General features: G+C 47.2%; 1 protein-coding gene across 6 annotated transcripts in view; it reads left to right on the plus strand.

Moving 5' to 3' along the window:
• The window catches only part of TSEN2 (tRNA splicing endonuclease subunit 2), a 29,897-nt gene extending 10,734 nt beyond the window's left edge, over nucleotides 1-19,163 (plus strand). For 5 of the 6 annotated variants that reach the window (XM_075005332.1, XM_075005327.1, XM_075005329.1 and 2 more), the window contains exons 5-12: nucleotides 2,821-3,373; nucleotides 3,598-3,678; nucleotides 5,337-5,387; nucleotides 6,745-6,883; nucleotides 7,828-7,864; nucleotides 16,368-16,479; nucleotides 17,506-17,595; nucleotides 18,816-19,163. In XM_075005332.1, the coding sequence (XP_074861433.1) occupies nucleotides 2,821-3,373; nucleotides 3,598-3,678; nucleotides 5,337-5,387; nucleotides 6,745-6,883; nucleotides 7,828-7,864; nucleotides 16,368-16,479; nucleotides 17,506-17,595; nucleotides 18,816-18,875 (1,123 nt within the window). In that variant the 3' untranslated portion in view covers nucleotides 18,876-19,163. The remainder of the gene's footprint in view (nucleotides 1-2,820; nucleotides 3,374-3,597; nucleotides 3,679-5,336; nucleotides 5,388-6,744; nucleotides 6,884-7,827; nucleotides 7,865-16,367; nucleotides 16,480-17,505; nucleotides 17,596-18,815) is intronic. The other variant, XM_075005333.1, reaches the window with a different exon arrangement.
• Nucleotides 19,164-20,484: the final 1,321 nt, after the last annotated feature.

A 20,484-nucleotide genomic window follows, 5' to 3' on the forward strand; every position in this document is an offset into this window, starting at 1 on the left:
TGGTGCTGAATCAAACTATTTAGTGCACAATAAAAAATTAATAAATAAAACAGTGCAATGGATTCATTCAGTTGTTTACAACAGGGGTCCTGGGGTGGAGGTATGGGCAACCTAACTTGGAGGGGATTCCTGGGATGGTGGGTCCTCACTTAGCCACTGGGATCGGGGGCTGGGAGCAGTGCTGGCTGCAGGAACTCCTACTGCCCCAGATCTGGGGTCCCTGTAGGGGCAATGATGGGGCCAGGACCACAGGGAGGTAAGGATGTGGGAGGTATACCCTGGGCTTGGGGTCAGTGAGGAGACCGGGGGGCAGGGAACAAGGAGGGGGTGGGAAGGGAGGGAGGGGCCAACTTGCCCTGGGTGCTACTTGCCGCCAGGCTCTGGCCAAGTGCCACCCAGATGGCAGGTGGGAGGGTGGGCAGGAGCAGAGCGGCAAGGTCAGAAACTGCGAAGAGGTATGGGGGGGCGCTGTGGTAGGGGCTGCAGGGCAAGCTGGCAAGGGAGGGGCAGGATGGGTGAGGCAGATGGCTACAGCCTAGGTGAAGGTGTTGAGGCTGTCTGCCACCCACATCCACACCACCTACTCTGTTGCCAGCCAGTTCCCCAGCACTGTCAATGTGTCCCTGAGTGTGGCTGTGCTGGTGGCCATCTCCTCCCTGTGGCACGCCCCCCCACCCCCACGATGATGATGGTGGCCAGCCTGGCGACAGCCCCGCATAGGCGTGGGTGGGATGGGGTGGTGTCCCGGCTCCTTGGCCTCAGATGAGGTTCGGCTGGCCACTGGATGGTGGACCTGGGGAGACAGAAGGGGATGGGGTGGCCCAGAAGTCCTGCTCTCTGACCCCAGGGGCTGTGGTCCCTATCCCACCACATCCAATGGCACGGAGGCCTTGTGGGATACCAAATGCGGAGGGTTTCCCCACATGGTAGGGCTCACACTAGGTTCAGTCAGATCTCCGCCTTTCCCTTCCTGGATGTGCGGAACATGAGGCTGTGAAGTGGGGGGTGGGACAGGTGCTGTGTGCTGTGTGAGTGGCCCCTGCCGACTGTGTTGGGGTGGCGTCTCCCTCTGGCTCTGAGACATCCAGAACACCCTGGACCTACCTCCTGGTCCCTCCATGAATTCATGAGAAGCCTGGCTGGACTAGGCCCAGCTGGACAACCTGAAGGGGATGGCGATGACAAGGGTCCCATCGCTGGATCCCTCATCATTGCTGCCAGCTTCGATCTCCTGGTCCCTCAGGTGGAGATGGTGGCTTCCGAGGGTCCTGGCACCTCCTCACTGGTCGGCTCTAGCTCCTATTAAACATCCAGATGTGGGTTGGCCATGTTGATGATGTACTCCAGGGATGCCACCTGTTTCGAACTGAGGAGGCGGTCCAGTTCCTTATAGTGGGGGCACAGGTTGGCCGGTGCCCCCAATCAGCTGGCTGCATCCTGGGGGCAGCAGTATATCTGCTGGAGTTCTTTGATTTCATACTGTACTTGGTCTGGGGTGCCCCTGGGCTGTGAGGCCATTAGGAATTTGGCAGCATTTCAGTGCCAGACCCCAGTTTGCAGAAGGACCTGCTCTTCCCCCAAAAGCCCAAGGAGGTCCTTCAGTTTGGCCTCCATTCAAGAGGAACCCCTCTTTTTTTTTTTTTTTTTTTTTTTTTTTTTTTTTTTTTTTTGAGGCCCTGGCTCGGCCCCTGGGAGCCCTATCTAGACTCACTGCAGGGCTTCTGGGGGGTGTGGGACTCATGGTCTCTGTCAATGACTGGTCTGCAGGGGCTCAGGGACCCATCAGCAGCTGTGGAGGGTGTGCTGTTGGGAGCTTGTGCTCTCCCTGCTGCCAGCACGCTCTCAGCTTCCTGCTACGGGGTTTCAGCGTCCCTACATCTTTAAATGTGCCAGCAGAAATCATAGAGCCACACATAGGCTACCCAGGGCATCTACGCTGTCTGCCCAACTGGTGCCATGGCGGACCTGCTCTTTTGAAAAAGCGGACCGCAGAGCATCTACACTCATCTTCTTTCAAAATAGGTTGCTCTTCCTAATATGGGAATGGAAGAATGACTTCAGAAGGTGGGCTACGTTCCCTTGAAATCAATTTCAAAATAAGGCATTACTTGTGTAGACCCTCTGCAGTGTTTTTCAAAAGGGATCCTTCCTTTGAAATTATTTTAGAAATTCATTGCTAGTGTAGACGCAGCCCCTTTGTTTCTGATCTTCAGCTTATGTAAATCAGTCTGGCTCCATAAAATAAGTGAACCTCCATTGTTTTACATCAGCTGAGGCTGTCGCTAAATCTTGTGCTGAAGACAGCCTGTTCAATTACCCTGCAGTGGATTTCAACCCAGTTATGTTTGTGCTGAGACAGTGGATTTATTTCCAGGAAAAGACAGAAAAGCAGAGTTTAACACAGATTTAAAAGGTGAATTGGTCCAGTCTAATTTTTGTAGGCTTCATGTTTCGATGAGTTTGTGTTATTCAGCTGCTTGTTAAGTGCCATCTGGTATTCACTCAGTCCTCACTATAGTACTCTTTTTGGTATTCCAGCATGTAGCTACAAGTAAATATGTAACTATTTCTAAAATATGTAGAAAGCACAATGTTACATTGATTTTAAGCTGTGCTTATTTTCCACAGTATCGGAGCACTGGCATACCAAAGAATCTTATAAATTGGTTACTCTGTTTCAACTAATGCGATGGATTGGGTTAGAATAACATTTTAAATTAAAATATGAATTATTAATTATAGATTTATATATTACATTTTGTTTTTAGTGTATTGAATTATATTCGGACACTTTGAATTTTCCACTTCTTTATTATCCAGGTACCAGTGTCATCTAGAATGGGCTAAATGCCTTATGCAAGAGCAAGGATTTGATGGTTGCTCTGTTAACAAAACTCTTGAAAATTATATTAAGCCATTTGATCTGCCTTTTATGAAAGGGAAAGAAGTTGCACAAAATGACTCTCATTGCAAAATGACTGCAGAAATGGAAAATGCAGACAATGGAATGAAACTTCCAAGAGGTTCTGCCATAAATGATGGAGATTTGGTAGCACCAAAAGTTGAATGTCATAACAAGAGTCTAGATTGCAAGAAAGCTTGTTTGGGAAGTGATTCAGCTTACGATGACCCATTAGCTAAGCACGACTCTGAGGAACTATGTTCCCCGGATGGTAAAGATATAGTTAAAGTACATTTCCAAAAACACGATGATTTTACTGTGCACTGTGGCAGCAAAGTTGAAGATTGTAGAAGTCATGTATTTCCTGACTTGGCCAAAGGGAAAGAAGATGCTTATGAGTATGTATTGGTGCAAGAAGAAGAAGAAAGCAAATTGTGTCGTGAAGACAAAGCAGTGAATGATGAATCAAATGTAAGCCAAGCAAGTTATATTTTTCCTGAAAAACTTATTTTATTTCAGTAAATTCAATATTATGAGTTTAAATATTCATCTATGCAAGTAAATAAATCACTGGTAACTGTTTAAAAGTTAAGGTCAAATCTTAGATGTTTGAAAAATGTCATTTGAATGCAACATGCGTTATCTTTTATTTTGGTTGCTTCTTTATAATTTTATTTTTATGCTTTTCCTTTCAGCAGTTAGTCAAAAGGGAGAAATTAGTATGCAGAAGAAATCCATTTAGGATTTTTGAATATTTGCAGCTAAGCCTAGAGGAGGTATGTTTAAATATTGTGAAGCTTCTTTTTCTTCTAACATCAGAACCAACCACTAATCTATTCATTAAATACCTCTTAAAGAACAACTTTTTAAAAAAATCCAAAATGTTTGCAGTGTTTTGGCAAATTTGCTAATAGGTTTAATGATCTGTAGATTACATAACGTAGTGAAAGCCATCCCTGGGACCAATTCTGCAAATTTTATACATATAAATATTCCCATTTACCTCGGAGGCACTCTTCACATTGGTAAGGGCTGCTGAAACAGACACACAATTTTCACTTAACAAGTCCGTATCCAGTCTTTCTTTCAAAAATATCTGTCCACGTTGCTTTAATTAGACTGTGTCTGCTGCTCTGAGTAAAATTCTGATTTGTGCTGTCTTAAGGTCTCAATGATATATGTCAAAGGGGATTTTCTGAACAAAAAGCAGTCAAGTAGCACTTTGAAGACTAGCAAAATGTTAAAGTTTACCAAATATTCATAAACCTGAATTACCCACCAGGAGAAGTAAAAAAAACAAATCGACAGGGCCAGACGAATACCCAGAGACCAGCTACTCCAAGATCGGCCCAAAAAAGCCAAGAACAGAACACCACTGGTCATCACCTACAGCCTCCAACTCAGACCACTGCAATGAATTATTAAAGACCTACAACCTATCCTTAATCAGGATGCTACACTCCAGAAGGCCCTGGGTGACATGCCTGTTCTCTCCTACAGACAACCTCCCGACCTCATGAGGATCCTCCCTAACAGCCACAGCCTATACCCCAGGAATACCAGTCCTGGAACCTTTCCCTGCAACAAAGCCCGCTGCCAGCTTTGTCCACATATCTTCTCTGGAAATACCATCACTGGACCTAACCAGGTTAATCACAGGCACTTTCTCTTGCTCCTCTACTAACATCATATATGCCATCATGTGCCAACAATGCCCAGGTGCTTTGTATATTGGACAGACTGCTAACTCCCTTAGACAAAGGGTCAATTGGCACAAAACAGACATCAAAACACTCCAGATCCACAGACCAGTTAGTCAACATTTTAATGGAATGGGGCATTCTGTCAATGACCTTAAGGTATGTGTGTTACAGAAAAGGAATTATCGCTCCGTTTTGGAAAGAGAAACATCTGAGCTGGCTTTTATATTCAAATTCGGCACATTAACACATGGTTTAAATCGTGATGGGAACTTTGAGTCACTATAGGGGCTTGTCTGCATACTTGGCTCAATCTAATTCTTGACCTTCCCCCCAACCCCTCCACTCTCTGATTGCTCACCTTGATTATCTTTTTCTGATTTGTCCTCCTTGCTTACTGTTTTTGGTTCTCTGTGCCTTAAATATTGAGTCTGTTCTGGTCTGGCTATGGTCTGAAGAAGTGGGTCTGTCCCACGAAAGCTCACCTAATAAACCATTTTGCTAGTTTTTAAAGTGCTACTTGACTGCTTTTTGTTTTGATAGTGTATAGACTAGCACGGCTTCCTCTTTGTTACTATTCAACATGCAAGGGATTTTCTGAGAATGTATCTAGGTGTCTTCCATGCTTCGCTTATGCAATAATCCTAGAGTTTGTTTTAACATAAAAATCTGATAACTACAGGACTCCATGTGATCCACACAGAATATTTTAACTTACTTTTTTATGTTTTTAGGCATTTTTCTTGGTCTATGCTCTAGGATGTTTGAGTATTTATTATAATGAGGTAAGATGTTAACATTCAGTTACCTATGACTTTTGTTCTGAAAGACGTGAAATACTGTTTAGATGTAGTTCATTGTCTTGAATTTTCCATCAACTATAACAGAATCACATGCTGCTAATCTCAAAGGCTGCATATACCAGCTGGAGGAGGCTGAAAATTTTTCCTTAATTTTTTGTTCCTATTTGTATAGATTTAAAAATGTTGTGTATAAACATTGTTTCTTGCTTCTCATTTAGTAAAATAAATACAATAAACAGAGACACCTTGACCTTGTCTACCCTACAAAAATAACTTTGAAGTTGCTTACATTGAAGTAACAGACTTCGAAGTTGAGCATCTATGTATACCCTACTTTGAAGTTAAACTTCAATGTAGGGCACGATTCCAATCTCTTCAAAGTTGGGCTCCCTTACTTTGAAGGGAAAAGTGTGTAGACTCTCTGCCCACTGCTTCAAAGTAGTGCCTAACTTCACAGTTAACTTCAAAGTTCCTAGTGTAGATTCACCCCTTGTGTGGAATTGACGGGAGAAATACATTCCTCTACACATGTCCCTTTTCACTTGTGTCTCTCCCTTTTGTGAAAAAATTGGTGGTTTGGATTGTAAGCATCATCTTTTGTAACACAAAAAATAGAAACTATTTTTCTTTACGTATATCATCATTGTAGGGTTCTGATTCTCAAATCCTAACCTGCCAGCATGCAACCGAGCAGAAGTCCACTAGCTCAAGGAGGCTTTTCTTGGTATTGATAAATCTCTATTGTCTGCAAGTGTAGTCTTTTTTTGCAACAGGACTCTAGGGGCTTGTCTACACTGCCACCCTCCTTTTGAAGGAAGGATGGTAATCAGGGTGTTGGGAGTTAACTAATGAAGTGCTGCTGTGCATAAGCAGCACTTCATTAAGCAAATTCCCCTCCGTGGCAACTTCAAAGTCTTAAACTTCGAAGTACCGGCATATGTCTAGCTGTGGCTCACCCGCCAGTACTTTCAAGTGCCAGGACAACTTCGAAATACCAGTACGCGGCTAGCCATGGTTCACCCGCCAGTACTTCGAAGTACTTTTTGAGGAGTAAGGAGTCTTCGAAGTTTAGAACTTTGAAGTTGCTGCGGCGGGGAATTTGCTTAATGAAGTGCTGCCTATGCACGGCAGCACTTCATTAGTAAACTCCCAACACCCTAATTACCATCCTTCCTTTGAAGCAAGGTGGTAGTGTAGACAAGCTCTAGTAGAATATCCATTCATGTATGAAACAGTAAAGACATAGTTTTATGTACGTTTCATGGGTATTTCCAATTTATAGTAGCATCAGGTTGTAATGTTAGTGTAATAATACTAATGCATTTGGTTGTGATTTTAGGAACCTTTAACTATTTTGAAGCTATGGGAGATTTTTAGTGAAGTGCAACCTAATTTTAGAACTACGTACATGGCATATCACTACTTCCGAAGCAAGGGATGGGTCCCCAAAGTAGGACTGAAGTATGGCACTGATCTCTGTGAGTAATTTCCTTTCAAAAATGGAATAGCTTGCAACTAAATCTTTAATGGCTAGTGCACCATTTAAACTAAACATTGAGGCTGAGCAAGCACAGCTTCTGAGTATAGAAGATTACTCTCCAGGATGTTTAGGTTGTAGGCTAGTAGACAAGGCATTAATGCAGGCAGAGGCTATGATCTGCCTTGCTACAGATTCATTGGTCCCAAGTCTGTAACTACCTTTGGCCTGTAGGCTTGATTATTGGCTGTGGAACTGTTCTGGAATTCACATCATGAACTTCTCCACCAGCTCTCCAGAGATGCTGAAGTGGCATTAATGATTGTTTTGAGTAGTGACCTCTCTCTGTTCTCACACTCTGATCCAATTCCTGTTTTGAATTCTGTTGAAATCTTTCCACCAATTCATGCAGTTTTAAATGATTGGTAGTATAATTTATCCTCTAATAGAAAAATGTAAAATGACAGCAAACCATGAGGAAAAACATGTCTGTACAACATAGCAGAATGCTTCTTTTCACTCAAATGACATTATTCTAAGAATTTTAAGGCATGTTTTTGTGTGTGCACTAGGAATTACCACACAATTGTTAAGGTGTAGAAGTTGTGCCTCCATGACAGTTTTTCGTAATTGTCCACTAAAATAACCATTATAGTAATTCAGATGTTGTTTCTGGCATCTACCTCTGCTTATTTGAGCCTGTTTAGCCATTTACTGCTTGGTCTAATTTTGTTTCCTTTACACTTTATGAAACAGTGTCATGTAACTAAATAGGATCAGCTGGAGCTTGTTGAAGGAGTTCAGCCTCACTCCTCTAGTTCTGCAGTATCTTGTTTATGTAATGGGTATGATTACTAGTTATTTATGAGGGTTCTGGTCTTTGATACTCAGACACAAAATCAGGAATTCATGGTTCTCTAATAAGGTATTTCTTTCTTGTTGCAGTGCTGTATCGAAAAGGTCCCCCCTTTTACCATGCAAGGTTTGGCACTTTATATTCTGAATATAAAACACCTACTCATCATTTGACTAGTGTGACTTAACCTCTATTTTTGCTTTAAATGAATACCATTTTCGTTCTTTCATCTGCTTTTAACTGGGATATGTTTCTCCTGATACAAATAGTTGTTTTTGCCCTTTTTTGCCCTGTCTTGTTCCTTTTATACCCAAAACATAATTTTCTCACCAGGAAAGTTTACCATGCATGATGAGAAAATATTTTGAGTGAACATGACATTTTAGTAGAAGCACAAAACAAGAAGTTTGAGTGAGTTTACATACAAATATTTGAGAATATAACTGAAAACTTGAGAACTCTTCTCTGGACATCTCGAGATGTTACATGTGCTGGGTGGAGTCAGAGAAATAATCTGCTGTTCTTCTTCGAGTGTCCCCGTGGGTGCTCCACATTAGGTGTCGGGCTTGCCCGGCGCTGCAGATCGGATCTTCCAAGCAGTTTCTGCCGGACCACGCATGCGCCGGTGTGCGCCGCTCCCTTGCGCGCTCCTGGCCACGTGCGCGATCCGGTCCCCACCAGTTCCTCTTAACCACCGTCGGCTGCAGATGGAATCCGACTAGGCTACGGCCAAGTTAGCGTATTCAATGGTTTTAACTGTTTTTCTTTAAAGTTTTCAAGTTCTTAGGCTACTGTTAAGTTAGCCAGTTGTTATTTTCAAAAAAAAAAAAAACAACAAGCGGGACGACATTCAGTCCAGTCCTAGTAACAAGCGGAGCACTGGAGGCCAAGAGCCTAGGGCCATTAGCCCTCCTGCCGCGGCAGGCTATCGGAGAGGGGGAAAACAGCACAGAGAAGGTGCTAAGTACCCCATTAACAACTGGAAGACTCACCAACAATGTCCTCTTCAGGAGTCAAGAAATGTGAGTCTTGCCGAGAGGCAATGCCAGCGTCTGATGGGCACAGTCACTGCATAAGGTGCCTGGGGGAGCCCCATGTCACGCAGAAATGCTCCTTCTGTGCAAAATTAAGAGCCAGAGCAAGGAAGGACAGGGAGATGCGGTTTAAAATGCTGCTCTTCGACAAGGCCCTCCAGCCAGACATGCCGGAGCGGCCGCAGCAGGAGGGACCCTCCGGAGCCCATAAAAGGAAAGCTGCCTCCCTTGCCCCATCAGCGCAAAAACGGAGGAAAGTCTCCCCAGCCCGATCCCTGCCGGCAGCAACAGCGAGCAGGACAGGAGGAGCGCACAGCCCCCAGCTGCAGCAACAGCTGATAGGTGGCGGCACGGAGAGCCCCGTGGAGGCGGCTCAGCCTCCGATAATCAAACAGCCGCCCCGCACCGCAGGCAGGGCGGTGGCTAAACAAGCGCCGGTACCGGCGGCACCGCAAGCAGCGGCACCGACCTCCAGGGAACCGGCGGTGCAGAGCGCGCAGGCATGCAGCCTGCAGTCACCGGAGGACACCGCCTGTGCGGCACCGCCCATAAGCGTGCCGAGCACGGTGTGGACGGGGCTGAGATCCCCTACACGTCAGGGGGCGGAGCTACCCCCTCAAGGGAGCGGGAAGGCTGCACACAAAACAAGGCACCACAGCCCCTCTCCAGACAGGGCTGCAGAGTTGCTTTCTCTCAGCCCTCCGCTCATGCTGCAGACTCCAACTACAAGGCAGGGGTCCCCCCTAGCCTACCTGGAGCCCCCGTCTCCATTTTTACAACCAGCCTCGCCCTGGCTGGGACCACCTTCACCCTTCCTGGGGTTTGAGCCGCTGGAGTACTATCACAAATCGCTCTCTCCAGTGTCCCAGGTCTCTCGACAGTCTCGCTCCCCCAGACGCAGAGGGTATGCACCAAGGGAGTGGTCTAGGTCACCTTCCCAAGAACAGTGCCCATGCTGCCATGGTCGCCCCTATCACGCAGGGCATAGACACCACCGGCAATCTACCAGGGAAAGATCCCCACAGACGGTCCCATATCCCCGAGGGCAATCGCGAACGGGGACAGAGACTCAAGTATCTCAGGGGGAACTGGTTATGGAACCCCGAGATTTTCCCTTGCAAGCTTCCAGCGAGCGGATGTACCATCACCAACAGGAACCGGAAGGGTCCAGAGAGGCGTACCCTAGTGGTTCCTCGCTCTCCTCCCCGGACGAGGCTACGGCCCCAGGGGACGTCCATCCGCCGGACGATCTCAAACAGTTTCAAGAGCTGTTTAAGAGAGTGGCCTTCATGCAAGGCATCCAGACAGCAGAGGTGCAAGAGAAACACCATAAGCTCCTCAAAAATCTGAGACCTCCAGCCTCCTCCAAAATAGCAATACCGCTTGATGAAGCAATCGTGGAGTCCGCCACTATGATATGGCAGACCCCTGCGACTATTCCGCCTGTCCACAAGAGAGCGGATAAGAAATACTTCGTGCCGGGGAAGGGCATGGAGTTCCTGTTCAGCCACCCACAACCAAATTCCTTGGTGGTGGAGTCGTCGCAACAAAGATCAAAGACATCTCAATTCAAGACAGGGGGAACAGACAAAGATGCCAAGAAGCTAGAGCTGTTCGGCAGAAAGGTCTACTCCTCCTCCACTCTACTGTTGCGAATGGCAAATTACACAGCGCATCTAGTGAACCATAATTTCGACAACTACACTAGGTTAACCTCCCTCATGTCCTCGCTTCCAGAGGACAAGAAACTGGTGCTCAAGGCCATCGTGCAAGAAGGCTACGCAGCCTCGAGGACGGGAGTTCAGATCGCCCTGGATGTTGCGGACACAGCAGCACGCTCCACAGCTACGGCAGTGGTGATGCGAAGGGAGTCCTGGCTCCAGACTTCTGGTATACCGAGGGATCTGCAGGCAAAGATAGTCGACCTTCCCTTTGACTCGCAGAAGCTGTTTGCTGAATCAACTGACTCGGTCCTTCATTCCAGTAAAGATTCAAGAGCCACACTTGGGACCCTGGGGATTTACACCCCTCCATACAGAGAGAAAAAGTACTACCCTCAACAAAGACGGTACCAGTACCAGCAACAGCATCCCCAGTACCACAGGGGTTACGAGCAAGGGCGACATCAACAGCACCAGCAGTACAGAACTCCCAGGCAACGTTCCCAACAGAGCCGTGCGTCCTCGGGGCAGGGCCAAAGGCCACAAGTTTGACACACAGATCCAGGGCTGCACCATCACTACCATCGCACAAGGTCATCCGAAGCGGTTATTCTGCCATCACCTCCGACCATTCTACGACCAGTGGCAAAGGATCACCACAGACAAATGGGTGCTGGAGATCATAGCCACGGGGTATGCCAGCCCCTTCCAGTCGCTCCCACCGCCACGACCTCCACCCAGGCCCCACCTCCAGGAGGCCTCCCACGTAGCGAGGCTCAAGCAGGAGGTAGACCATCTCATGCTCATAGGGGCAGTGGAAAGAGTGCCGGAGCAACTGCAAGGGAAAGGGTTCTACTCGAGGTACTTCCTCACAGAGAAAAAGACAGGAGGCTGGAGGCCCATCTTAGATCTTCAAGGCCTCAACCGGTACCTGCGCAAGCAACGCTTTTGGATGATCACAATCGCCTCCATCCTTATGGCACTGGACGATGGAGATTGGTTCGCAGCCCTCGACTTACAAGACGCGTATTTTCACATAACTATCCATCCGGCTCACCGACGATTCCTCCGGTTCATGGTAGGCAAAGAACATTTTCAATACAAGGTCCTACCGTTTGGCCTCTCCTCGGCCCCCAGAGTCTTCACCAAGACCTTGGCAGTGGTGTCAGCCTACCTGCACAGACAGGGGGTATTTATATTCCCATATCTGGACGACTGCCTACTCAAAGGGGCCTCGAAGGAGGAGGTACTACGCATGATATGCGTCACAGCAGGCACGTTCTTTTCGCTCGGCCTGGTTATCAATCTGGCAAAATCAAAGAGAGACCCCACACAGGATATGGAGTTCATAGGGGCACGCATAAATTCTATTACAGAGAGAGTGTATCTACCAGAGACTCGCTTTCGGGCCATCAGCTCCCTCGTGCAAGTCATCACCTTCAGCCCTACGGTGCCGGTCCTGACGTGCTTACAGCTGCTGGGCCACATGGCAGCGGCGATGTTCGTAGTACAGAACGCCAGGTTATACATGCGCAGCATGCAGCACTGGCTGGCGAGCGTATACAAACCGGCAGCACACACCGTTCACAGGGTGGTGTCGCCCACAGCAGAGGTGCGCAAATCCCTGCAATGGTGGGTAAACCCCAAGAACTTGCTAACAGGGGTACCCTTCCACCAACCACAAATATCGGTTTTTCTTACTACAGATGCCTCCCTCAAAGGGTGGGGAGCACACATGGGCGAAGAGGCGACTCAAGGGCTGTGGTCCTCCACGGAGCAGTCACTGCACATAAATATACTGGAGCTCAGAGCAGTGTTCAACGCCTGCAGACACTTTCGAGACCATATACAAGGCAAAGTAGTTGGGATCAGTACAGACAATACCTCCACCATGTTTTATATAAATCGGCAAGGAGGAGCTCGGTCCCGTGCCTTATGTGCGGAAGCAGTCCGGTTATGGAACTGGTGCATCGCCAACAATATAATCTTGAAAGCCTCGTACTTACCAGGCGCTCACAATGTGAAGGCAGACCAGCTGAGCAGGCGTTTCGCACTCTCACATGAGTGGCAGATCCGTCCCGATCTGCTACGACCAATTTTTCACACATGGGGTGTTCCCCAGATAGACCTGTTTGCCACTCAGCACAACAAGAAGTGCCCACAATTCTGCTCCAGGGCAGGACTGGGACGGGGGTCCCTGGGGGACGCATTCGCGATCTCGTGGAGGGGCCGCCTGCTTTACGCTTTTCCTCCCACAGTGCTGATCCACAAAGTCTTGCAGAAAGCCAGGAGGGAAGGAGCCCGAATGATCCTGATAGTCCCAACATGCGATCGACAGCAATGGTTCCCCCTACTCCTGTGCATGTCGGACCGTCCACCGATGCCCCTTCCGGTGGCGCCGGATCTGCTCACGCAAGCCCAGGGGTCCATAGTGCATCCGCACCCCCAAGGCCTGCGACTACAAGCGTGGTTAATCCATGGCGCAGCTCCCTAGAGAGCACATGTACGGAGGAAGTGCAACAAGTCCTAGAAAGTAGCAGGAGGACTTCCACCAGGAAGACCTACAAGCAGAAATGGACTCGCTTCACAGCATGGTGTTCTACCAAACAGCTAGTCCCCCTTTCGGTGCCTATACCTGTAATATTAGAGTATTTACTGGACCTCAAGAGAGGAGGACTCTCACTATCCTCATTAAAGGTCCACCTTGCCGCCATTTCGGCATTCAGACACGAAGAGGAAGGGCACACGGTGTTCGCCCATCCCATGGTTACCAGGTTCCTCAAAGGGTTGGTAAACCTATACCCCCCTCGGAAACCGCTTCCACCTTCGTGGAACTTGGACCTGGTGCTTAATGTGCTAACGGGACCACCGTTCGAGCCTTTGGCCACGGTTTCCCTCTGCCTCCTTACGATAAAGACGACCTTTCTTTTCGCAATCACGTCAGCTCGCAGGGTGAGCGAGCTTGCGGCAGTTATGGCAACGCCACCCTGCACTGTTTTTTCCAAGGAGGTGGTAACCATACGGCTGCATCCAGCCTTTGTTCCTAAAGTTTCTTCTGAGTTTCACATTAACGAACCTATTGTTTTACCCTCGTTTTATCCAAAGCCTCATAACTCTAACAAAGAGGCGCGCCTACGCTTCCTGGACGTGAGGAGGGCGCTAGCCTTCGATATAGACAGGACCAAGTCCTTCCGGAAAACGGATAGACTCCTAGTCTCTCTCGCTCCCAAATCGAAAGGAGAAGGTCTCTCTTCGCAGAGAATCTCGAAGCACATCGTATCCTGCATAAAAATGTGCTACGAACTCAAAAAGACTCCTTTACTGGCCACGCCCAGGGCTCATTCCACTAGGGCGGTGGCGGCATCAACAGCCCTTTTCAAGGGCGTTGAGCTAAAAGACATTTGCAGAGTGGCGACCTGGTCATCCTATGACACCTTCGCCAAACATTACGCCCTTCACAGGGCGGTCCTGTGAAGGGGACAGCGGTCCTCTCGGGGACAAGCTGCACATAATCCGATTACCCACCTCCTATCTTGGGTTACTGCTGGGTAGTCACCTAATGTGGAGCACCCACGGGGACGCTCGAAGAAGAAAGAAAGGTTACTCACCCTAGTAACGGTGGTTCTTCGAGATGTGTCCCCATGGGTGCTCCACTACCCGCCCATCCTCCCCGCTTCGGATCTCTGTTTAGTGTTTTGCAGGAGCATCCAAGGCGGTTGGTCAAGGAACTGGCGGGGACCGGATCGCGCACGTGGCCAGGAGCGCGCAAGGGAGCGGTGCGCACTGGCGCATGCGCGGTCCGGCAGAAACTGCTTGGAAGATCCTATCTGCGGCACCAGGCGAGCCCGACACCTAATGTGGAGCACCCACGGGGACACATCTCGAAGAACCACTGTTACTACGGTGAGTAACCTTTCTTTCATAGTACCTTTTTTTAGTAGTATCTTTTTTTATTAAGGATAACTTGGATGATTTTGGAAGTAGCCAAGGAAAAAGCCCATAACTCAGGTGATCTCTATTCCTCTGCCTATCGGATTGCATGCCTCATTAGTTATCAGGGTTTGACTGAAAGATGGCAACTCAAGAGAACACTGTTAAAAAGTGAAGCAGAATGGTGGAGTGAAGAAGACAGGGCTGTCGCTAGAGGCATGCAAGGCCCAGGACATAGGAACCAAGTTTCTAATCTGCCAGGGGTTGCGTCTTCCTCCTGCCTTCAGTTCTTCCCAGGCTCCATTCCCACTCCATCCCTTACTCCTGGCCTCACCCTCACCCTGCTTCTCATCCCCACTTCATTCCTCCTCTTCCTTGCCCAGTTCCACTCCCTCCCCTAAGCGTGCTGTGCCCTCTCTTCTCTCCCTCCCCCCGCCCTCTTGCCTTCTGATGCCATGAAACATCTGATCAGCCAGAGGCACTGACTGGTAGGGCCTGCCAAATGGTAGGACCTGCCAATGGGCAGGAGGTGCTTGGGAGGGGCTCCCAGTGAGTGCTAAGCATTCACCAATTTTTTTTCCTGTGCCACATCACCCCTTTTCCTGCTTGCTGCTTGCCGCCTCATTTGCTGCCTTCTCACCTCTCCCCCCTGCCTCACATCTCCAGCCGCCCCCCAAAGGGCGGTCGCAGATTCGTCATACCCATGTACTACCCACACAAATTTCTTTATCCCTTCCATGCTTCAGGGACACACACACCTTTACCCAATCTGTAGGGCTCAAGGCATGACACTGTTAATTTAAATTCTCACTCTTACCCAATTCTTAGGGCTCAGAGCATAATTTTCTGCAGGACCTGAGCCACTGGGGAAGCCTTACACAGTAATAGTCTTATTCTCTATTTATTTATAATGATCAAGAAAACAGAATACATGTTAAGCACAAAGTAGCATGCTCACCAGTCCTGATAAGGTAGGCAGACTTCCCCTGTTGGGACAGACAGACAGTCACTTTTGGGACGCTGGTTGCTGCACCTCAGGGTCTGGCAGTCTTGGGGCTGAGTCCTCACTCATTCTTCCCCATCCTGCTTTCCTTTCCTGCTGTTTTTCCTTCTTGGACTCCAGTTTAAGTAGTGAAACTTGAGTCTTGGTAATCTATACCTTGACCAATTATTTTAGTATAATTTTACTAACAGTCATAACCTACTGTAACAGAATTACCTAACCAATCGCCTTAACTGATTTAGACCTAGCAAAATTAATTATACAGCAGACAGGAACAATTACAAATCAGACAGAGACAGTGGGAAAAATGAAGACAATCATCATATATAATGGCAATGCCACAACCTCCGCTACTAATCAGTCATTGTTTGCCAGACAAAATGCTGCTATTAACTAAGTTTTCATCCATCTTGAGATCTGCTTGCTTTATCTGGAGACAATGGGTGGCACTTCAGGGTGTGGTCTCCCTCTTCCCCCAGCCTGATGTGATACTATAGTAATGAGATGGAATGTGAGTATGTGACTTGTACCTCTGCAACTTATGGCTGCTGCTCCTTATTCTGACTGTAGAGGAAGGCCATTCAGTATGCCTGTAGAAAAACCATACTGATTATACTGTTGCACCAGGGGTGGCTCTGAAGGTAAGAAGCAATGGGGAGAAGAACCATCATTTGCTGCCTCCACCATTTACCTTTCCTCAGTGCTTAATTTGTAAAGAAAGAGGTGCTGGGTCTCTAGCATTGTTTTACTTTCATAACTGCCATGGTAAGCCCAGAGGTGCCAGGGGATCAGCTCTGGGAATGCCTGGCATGTATTAAGTGCTACATCCATCTTTTCCTCTTTAATAGAAATAGGATGCAGGTATTATGGTTTGTCTGCAGTCCCCAGGTTTGTTGGTTAGCTGTGATGGTCACAATAGCCAAATATTCTTAGATTGCACTTTTTAAATGGCAGGACTTTAAATTTCTCCTTGTAAACAATCCTTTTGGTTTATTTTCCAGTTACTCAGTTATTGCTGAATTGGTTAATGATAACTTTGAAGGGTCTCCGCACAGACCGCTTAACTGGATGTCTTTGTCTGGTTTGAACAGAACAACAATTAATGTGTCTAAGGTAACATCAGATACTTACTCTGCATCTAAGAACAGTTTTAACTGGTAAATGTAATGATTTAGCTTGGAGATTTTTGTGGAAAAGCAGCACTGGACTTGGATCAGAATTTGGATTCTTAGTGTGGTTGCTTCATCTTCAGGCTTTATGGAAGCACACTGCAGAATTTATCATCCCCTGACCAATATTTGTAGCAATTGTAGAATCCTAAAACACTAGAACTGAAAGGGACCTCGACAGGTCATCGAGTCCAGTTCCCTGCCCTCTCGTCAGGAGCAAGAACCATCTAGATTATCCAAGGTCTATCTAACCTGCTTTTAAAAATCTCCAATGATGGAGATTTCACAACCACCCGAGGTAACTTATTCCACTGTTTAACCACCCTGACAGTTAGGAAGATTTTCCTAATGTCTAAGCTAAACCTCCTTTGCCTAAGACCATTTTTCCTTTTCTTATCTTCAGAGGCCAAGGGGAACAATTTTTCTCCCTCCTCCTTGTAACCCTCTTTAAGGTACTTGAAAACCACTATGATGTTCCCAATGTTGATAGGTTCTGGAGGGATTCACATGCAGGTCCCGTTGGTTGGAGGAGGAGAGTCATGACAGTGCAGACTCTTGCAAGTTATGGGGGAAGTCCTGGAGTGACATTCCTTTCCAATTCACCACTTCCTTCTATCTCCATCCACCAACCTAGATGAAGTATTTTGGATCAAAGATTACCCATTGTGCATAATCTATTTATGTACACAATTCTACTCTTCCAGTTACCAGGATATCCTGGTGTGACATGAATATCAAGGTCTGCCTTAAGGTAGATACAAAAAGGGGTGTGTTTTCTCCTTAGTTTGACCATGTTCTCATTAGCGAGCCTTATGCAAGTGTCTTAATTTGCCTAAGAGATGAGATCTGTTGTTTGAACTCAACAGATGTATTTCTAATTTGAAACCTCTTGTTAAAAAAAAAAAAAAACTCAAATGAAACTTGTAGATTTGTGTCACGTAAGGAATTTTGTATATGTGTTTGTCAACAGGAACTTATCTTATGCTATTTGATTAAATCATGTGATATGACTGAGAAAGAAATGTTATCACCAGAATGTCTTAAAAGAATTAAAGTTCAGGTAAGTTTTGTGTTCGGAATTATGTCTTCGTCTTCACTAGCTGAGCAACTGTTTTGAGTTGAAAACACCCAGGCTACGTCTACACGTGAAGCCTACATCGAAGTAGCCTATTTCGATGTGGCGACATCGAAATAGGCTATTTCGATGAATAACGTCTACACGTCCTCCAGGGCTGGCAACGTCGATGTTCAACATCGACGTTGCGCAGCACCACATCGAAATAGGCGCAGCGAGGGAACGTCTACACGCCACAGTAGCACACATCGAAATAAGGGTGCCAGGCACAGCTGCAGACAGGGTCACACGGCGGACTCAACAGCCAGCTGCTCCCTTAAAGGGCCCCTCCCAGACACACTTGCACTAAACACCACAAGATCCACAGAGCCGACAACGAGTTGCAGACCCTGTGCATGCAGCATGAATCCCCCGCTGCAGCAGCAGCAGCCAGAAGCCCTGGGCTAAGGGCTGCTGCACACGGTGACCATAGAGCCCCGCACGGGCTGGAGAGACAGCGTCTCTCAACCCCCCAGCTGATGGCTGCCATGGAGGACCCCACAATTTCGACGTTGCGGGACGCGGATCGTCTACACGGTCCCTACTTCGACGTTGAACGTCGAAGTAGGGCGCTATTCCGATCCCCTCATGAGGTTAGCGACTTCGACGTCTCGCCGCCTAACGTCGAAGTTAACTTCGAAATAGCGCCCGACGCGTGTAGCCACGACGGGCGCTATTTCAAAGTTAGTGCCGCTACTTCGAAGTAGCATGCACATGTAGACACAACTCCAGTTTCCTAGCACAGCAGCATACCTGAATTGTTGTTTGCTGTCTGGCATGTTTGAAATTCTGGAGGGAAGACCGTAATGTTGAACATCCTAGATTCTGCTGCACCCCAAAATCTAGAAATTCATGGGTGGCGAGGGCTGGCATACAGGTAGCTCGTCCCAAAGTTAATCTTTAAATGTAAGTTGGAGGTGCCAAGAATTGCTGCTATGGAGTACTGATTAATGTGAGTGGGGGTGGGGAGGGGCTTGGAGGCTGGAGAGTTAATGTGGGAAAGATGTTGCAAGCAGGCACCCTGTGATGATAAATATCCCTACTTGGTTTCCTTGGTGAGAACAGTAAGTGTTTCATGTACACAAACATTTGATATCTCTGGCTGGTGGAAGGTGTGTGTAATTTTTTAAAAAACTTTTGCTTTTATAATCATGTTCTTGTTTCAGGAATTGATTATAAATCGTTGGGTCTCTTCCCGTGAGCGCAGTGAACAAGATGAACTATGATAAGATGGACCGAGAAATCCAGTGTTAAAGAAGCAAATATTATAAACAAATTAGATTGAGCAAAGTTAAATGTTTACAATGCAACAGAGCCATGCAGCATTCCTTGTTAAAATATTCTGTCTGTTGCTGCTGTTTGGAATTGTATGTAACGTGAAGTATTCTGTTCGCTATTAGAGACAATTGTATGGAAAAAAACATCAAGAATAACTGTGTTCCTGTGGGAAAAAAAATCTCTCCCCAGTCCAACATACATTGGTATTTCTATAAAAGTTCTGAATTGCTATCAAAGCTACCTGCACTGCATTGATTTCTAACAGTGTAATATGTAACAACTCCACATGCACTTAACACTTCAGACTGGTCACTGGCCTACAGATTGTTGCTATTTGGAACCTCATAGCCACTATATAAGCTCTAAGGGCTGGGCCTTTGCTAATAGAGATTTATTTCAAGCAGTATTAGCAGAGGAGGCAGGATAATCCACTAGTTAGGGCACTAGTTTAGGATGTGGGGGCCCAAGATTCAGGTCCCAGACTGTGCGACCTTAGGCATGTCACAGAGGCTGCCTCTACACTGTAAGAGAAATTCAAATTTAAATCAATTAGCTGGATTTTACCATGTGCCTGTTTTCACTATAATGACAATTTGCTCGATTTTTGGGTGCACTAATCTCAAAATTACAAAATCACAGTTGCCTCACAGGTCTAGTGTCAAGCTTGAATTCAGACATTTGATTAAAGGCAAGTGTGGAAGTGCCATGGCTTAAAAACGAATTTATTAGCCTCTAGAGGTGTCCTGTATGTAACCCGTAATGCCCCCCTCAATGCTCCACTTGGGCTGCTGCTCTCCAGTACCAGGAAGACCGTGAATTTCCAAGTGGGAGCAGCAAGCCTTTAGCTGTGGGCTCATGCTCACACGAGAGCCTGATAAAGGGCTTCTTTCTTCCTATGCATTTAGTTCTGTGAGTACATCTGCCCATTCAGATAGACGCTGTAGGGAGTTTACGACTCTGTCCAGTTGCAATTTTTTGTGCCAGTCCATGCCCTGCCAGACCACATGTCAGCAAGGCTGTGCTGGGGGTTGTGCTTGCATCACATGCTAAGAAACTTCTCACAAGTTTACATTTGTGTGCAAGCCCCCTTCCCTCCCACACAGGTGCCACACATTCTGGGTCTTTCCCATGCTCAGCCACATGACCTGGGTAGCCCCCAACCCAATAAAAGGATGTGCCTGCTGTTGGTGCTGACCATGCTGCTAGTTGTGCTTTTAGGGCTCTAAGGATGGGAAAGATATTCTGGGCTTTGCTGCCACCATGGGGAAGTCTACCCTGTGCTAAGATACTGGGGCTTTGCTGCTGCTGTGGAGAAGTCTCCCCTGGTGGCTAAGATACGAGGGACTTTTCTGCTGCCATGGGGAAGGACCACCTCAACTGGCCCCTGCCCACTACTCACCCCAACCACTTGGTCCATACTGGGGCTTGCTGCCACTGGGAAAAAGGTCTCTTCCAGGGGCTAAAGTGCTTGCTGCCATGGGGGAAAGGTCGACACCAGCAGCTAAAGCGCTTGCTAAGGGGCTTGCTGCTGCTGCTGGGGAAAAGGTCTACCCCAAC

The sequence above is a fragment of the Carettochelys insculpta genome, chromosome 11 (genome assembly GCF_033958435.1).
Source record: "Carettochelys insculpta isolate YL-2023 chromosome 11, ASM3395843v1, whole genome shotgun sequence".
In the NCBI taxonomy this organism is placed as follows: domain Eukaryota; kingdom Metazoa; phylum Chordata; order Testudines; family Carettochelyidae; genus Carettochelys; species Carettochelys insculpta.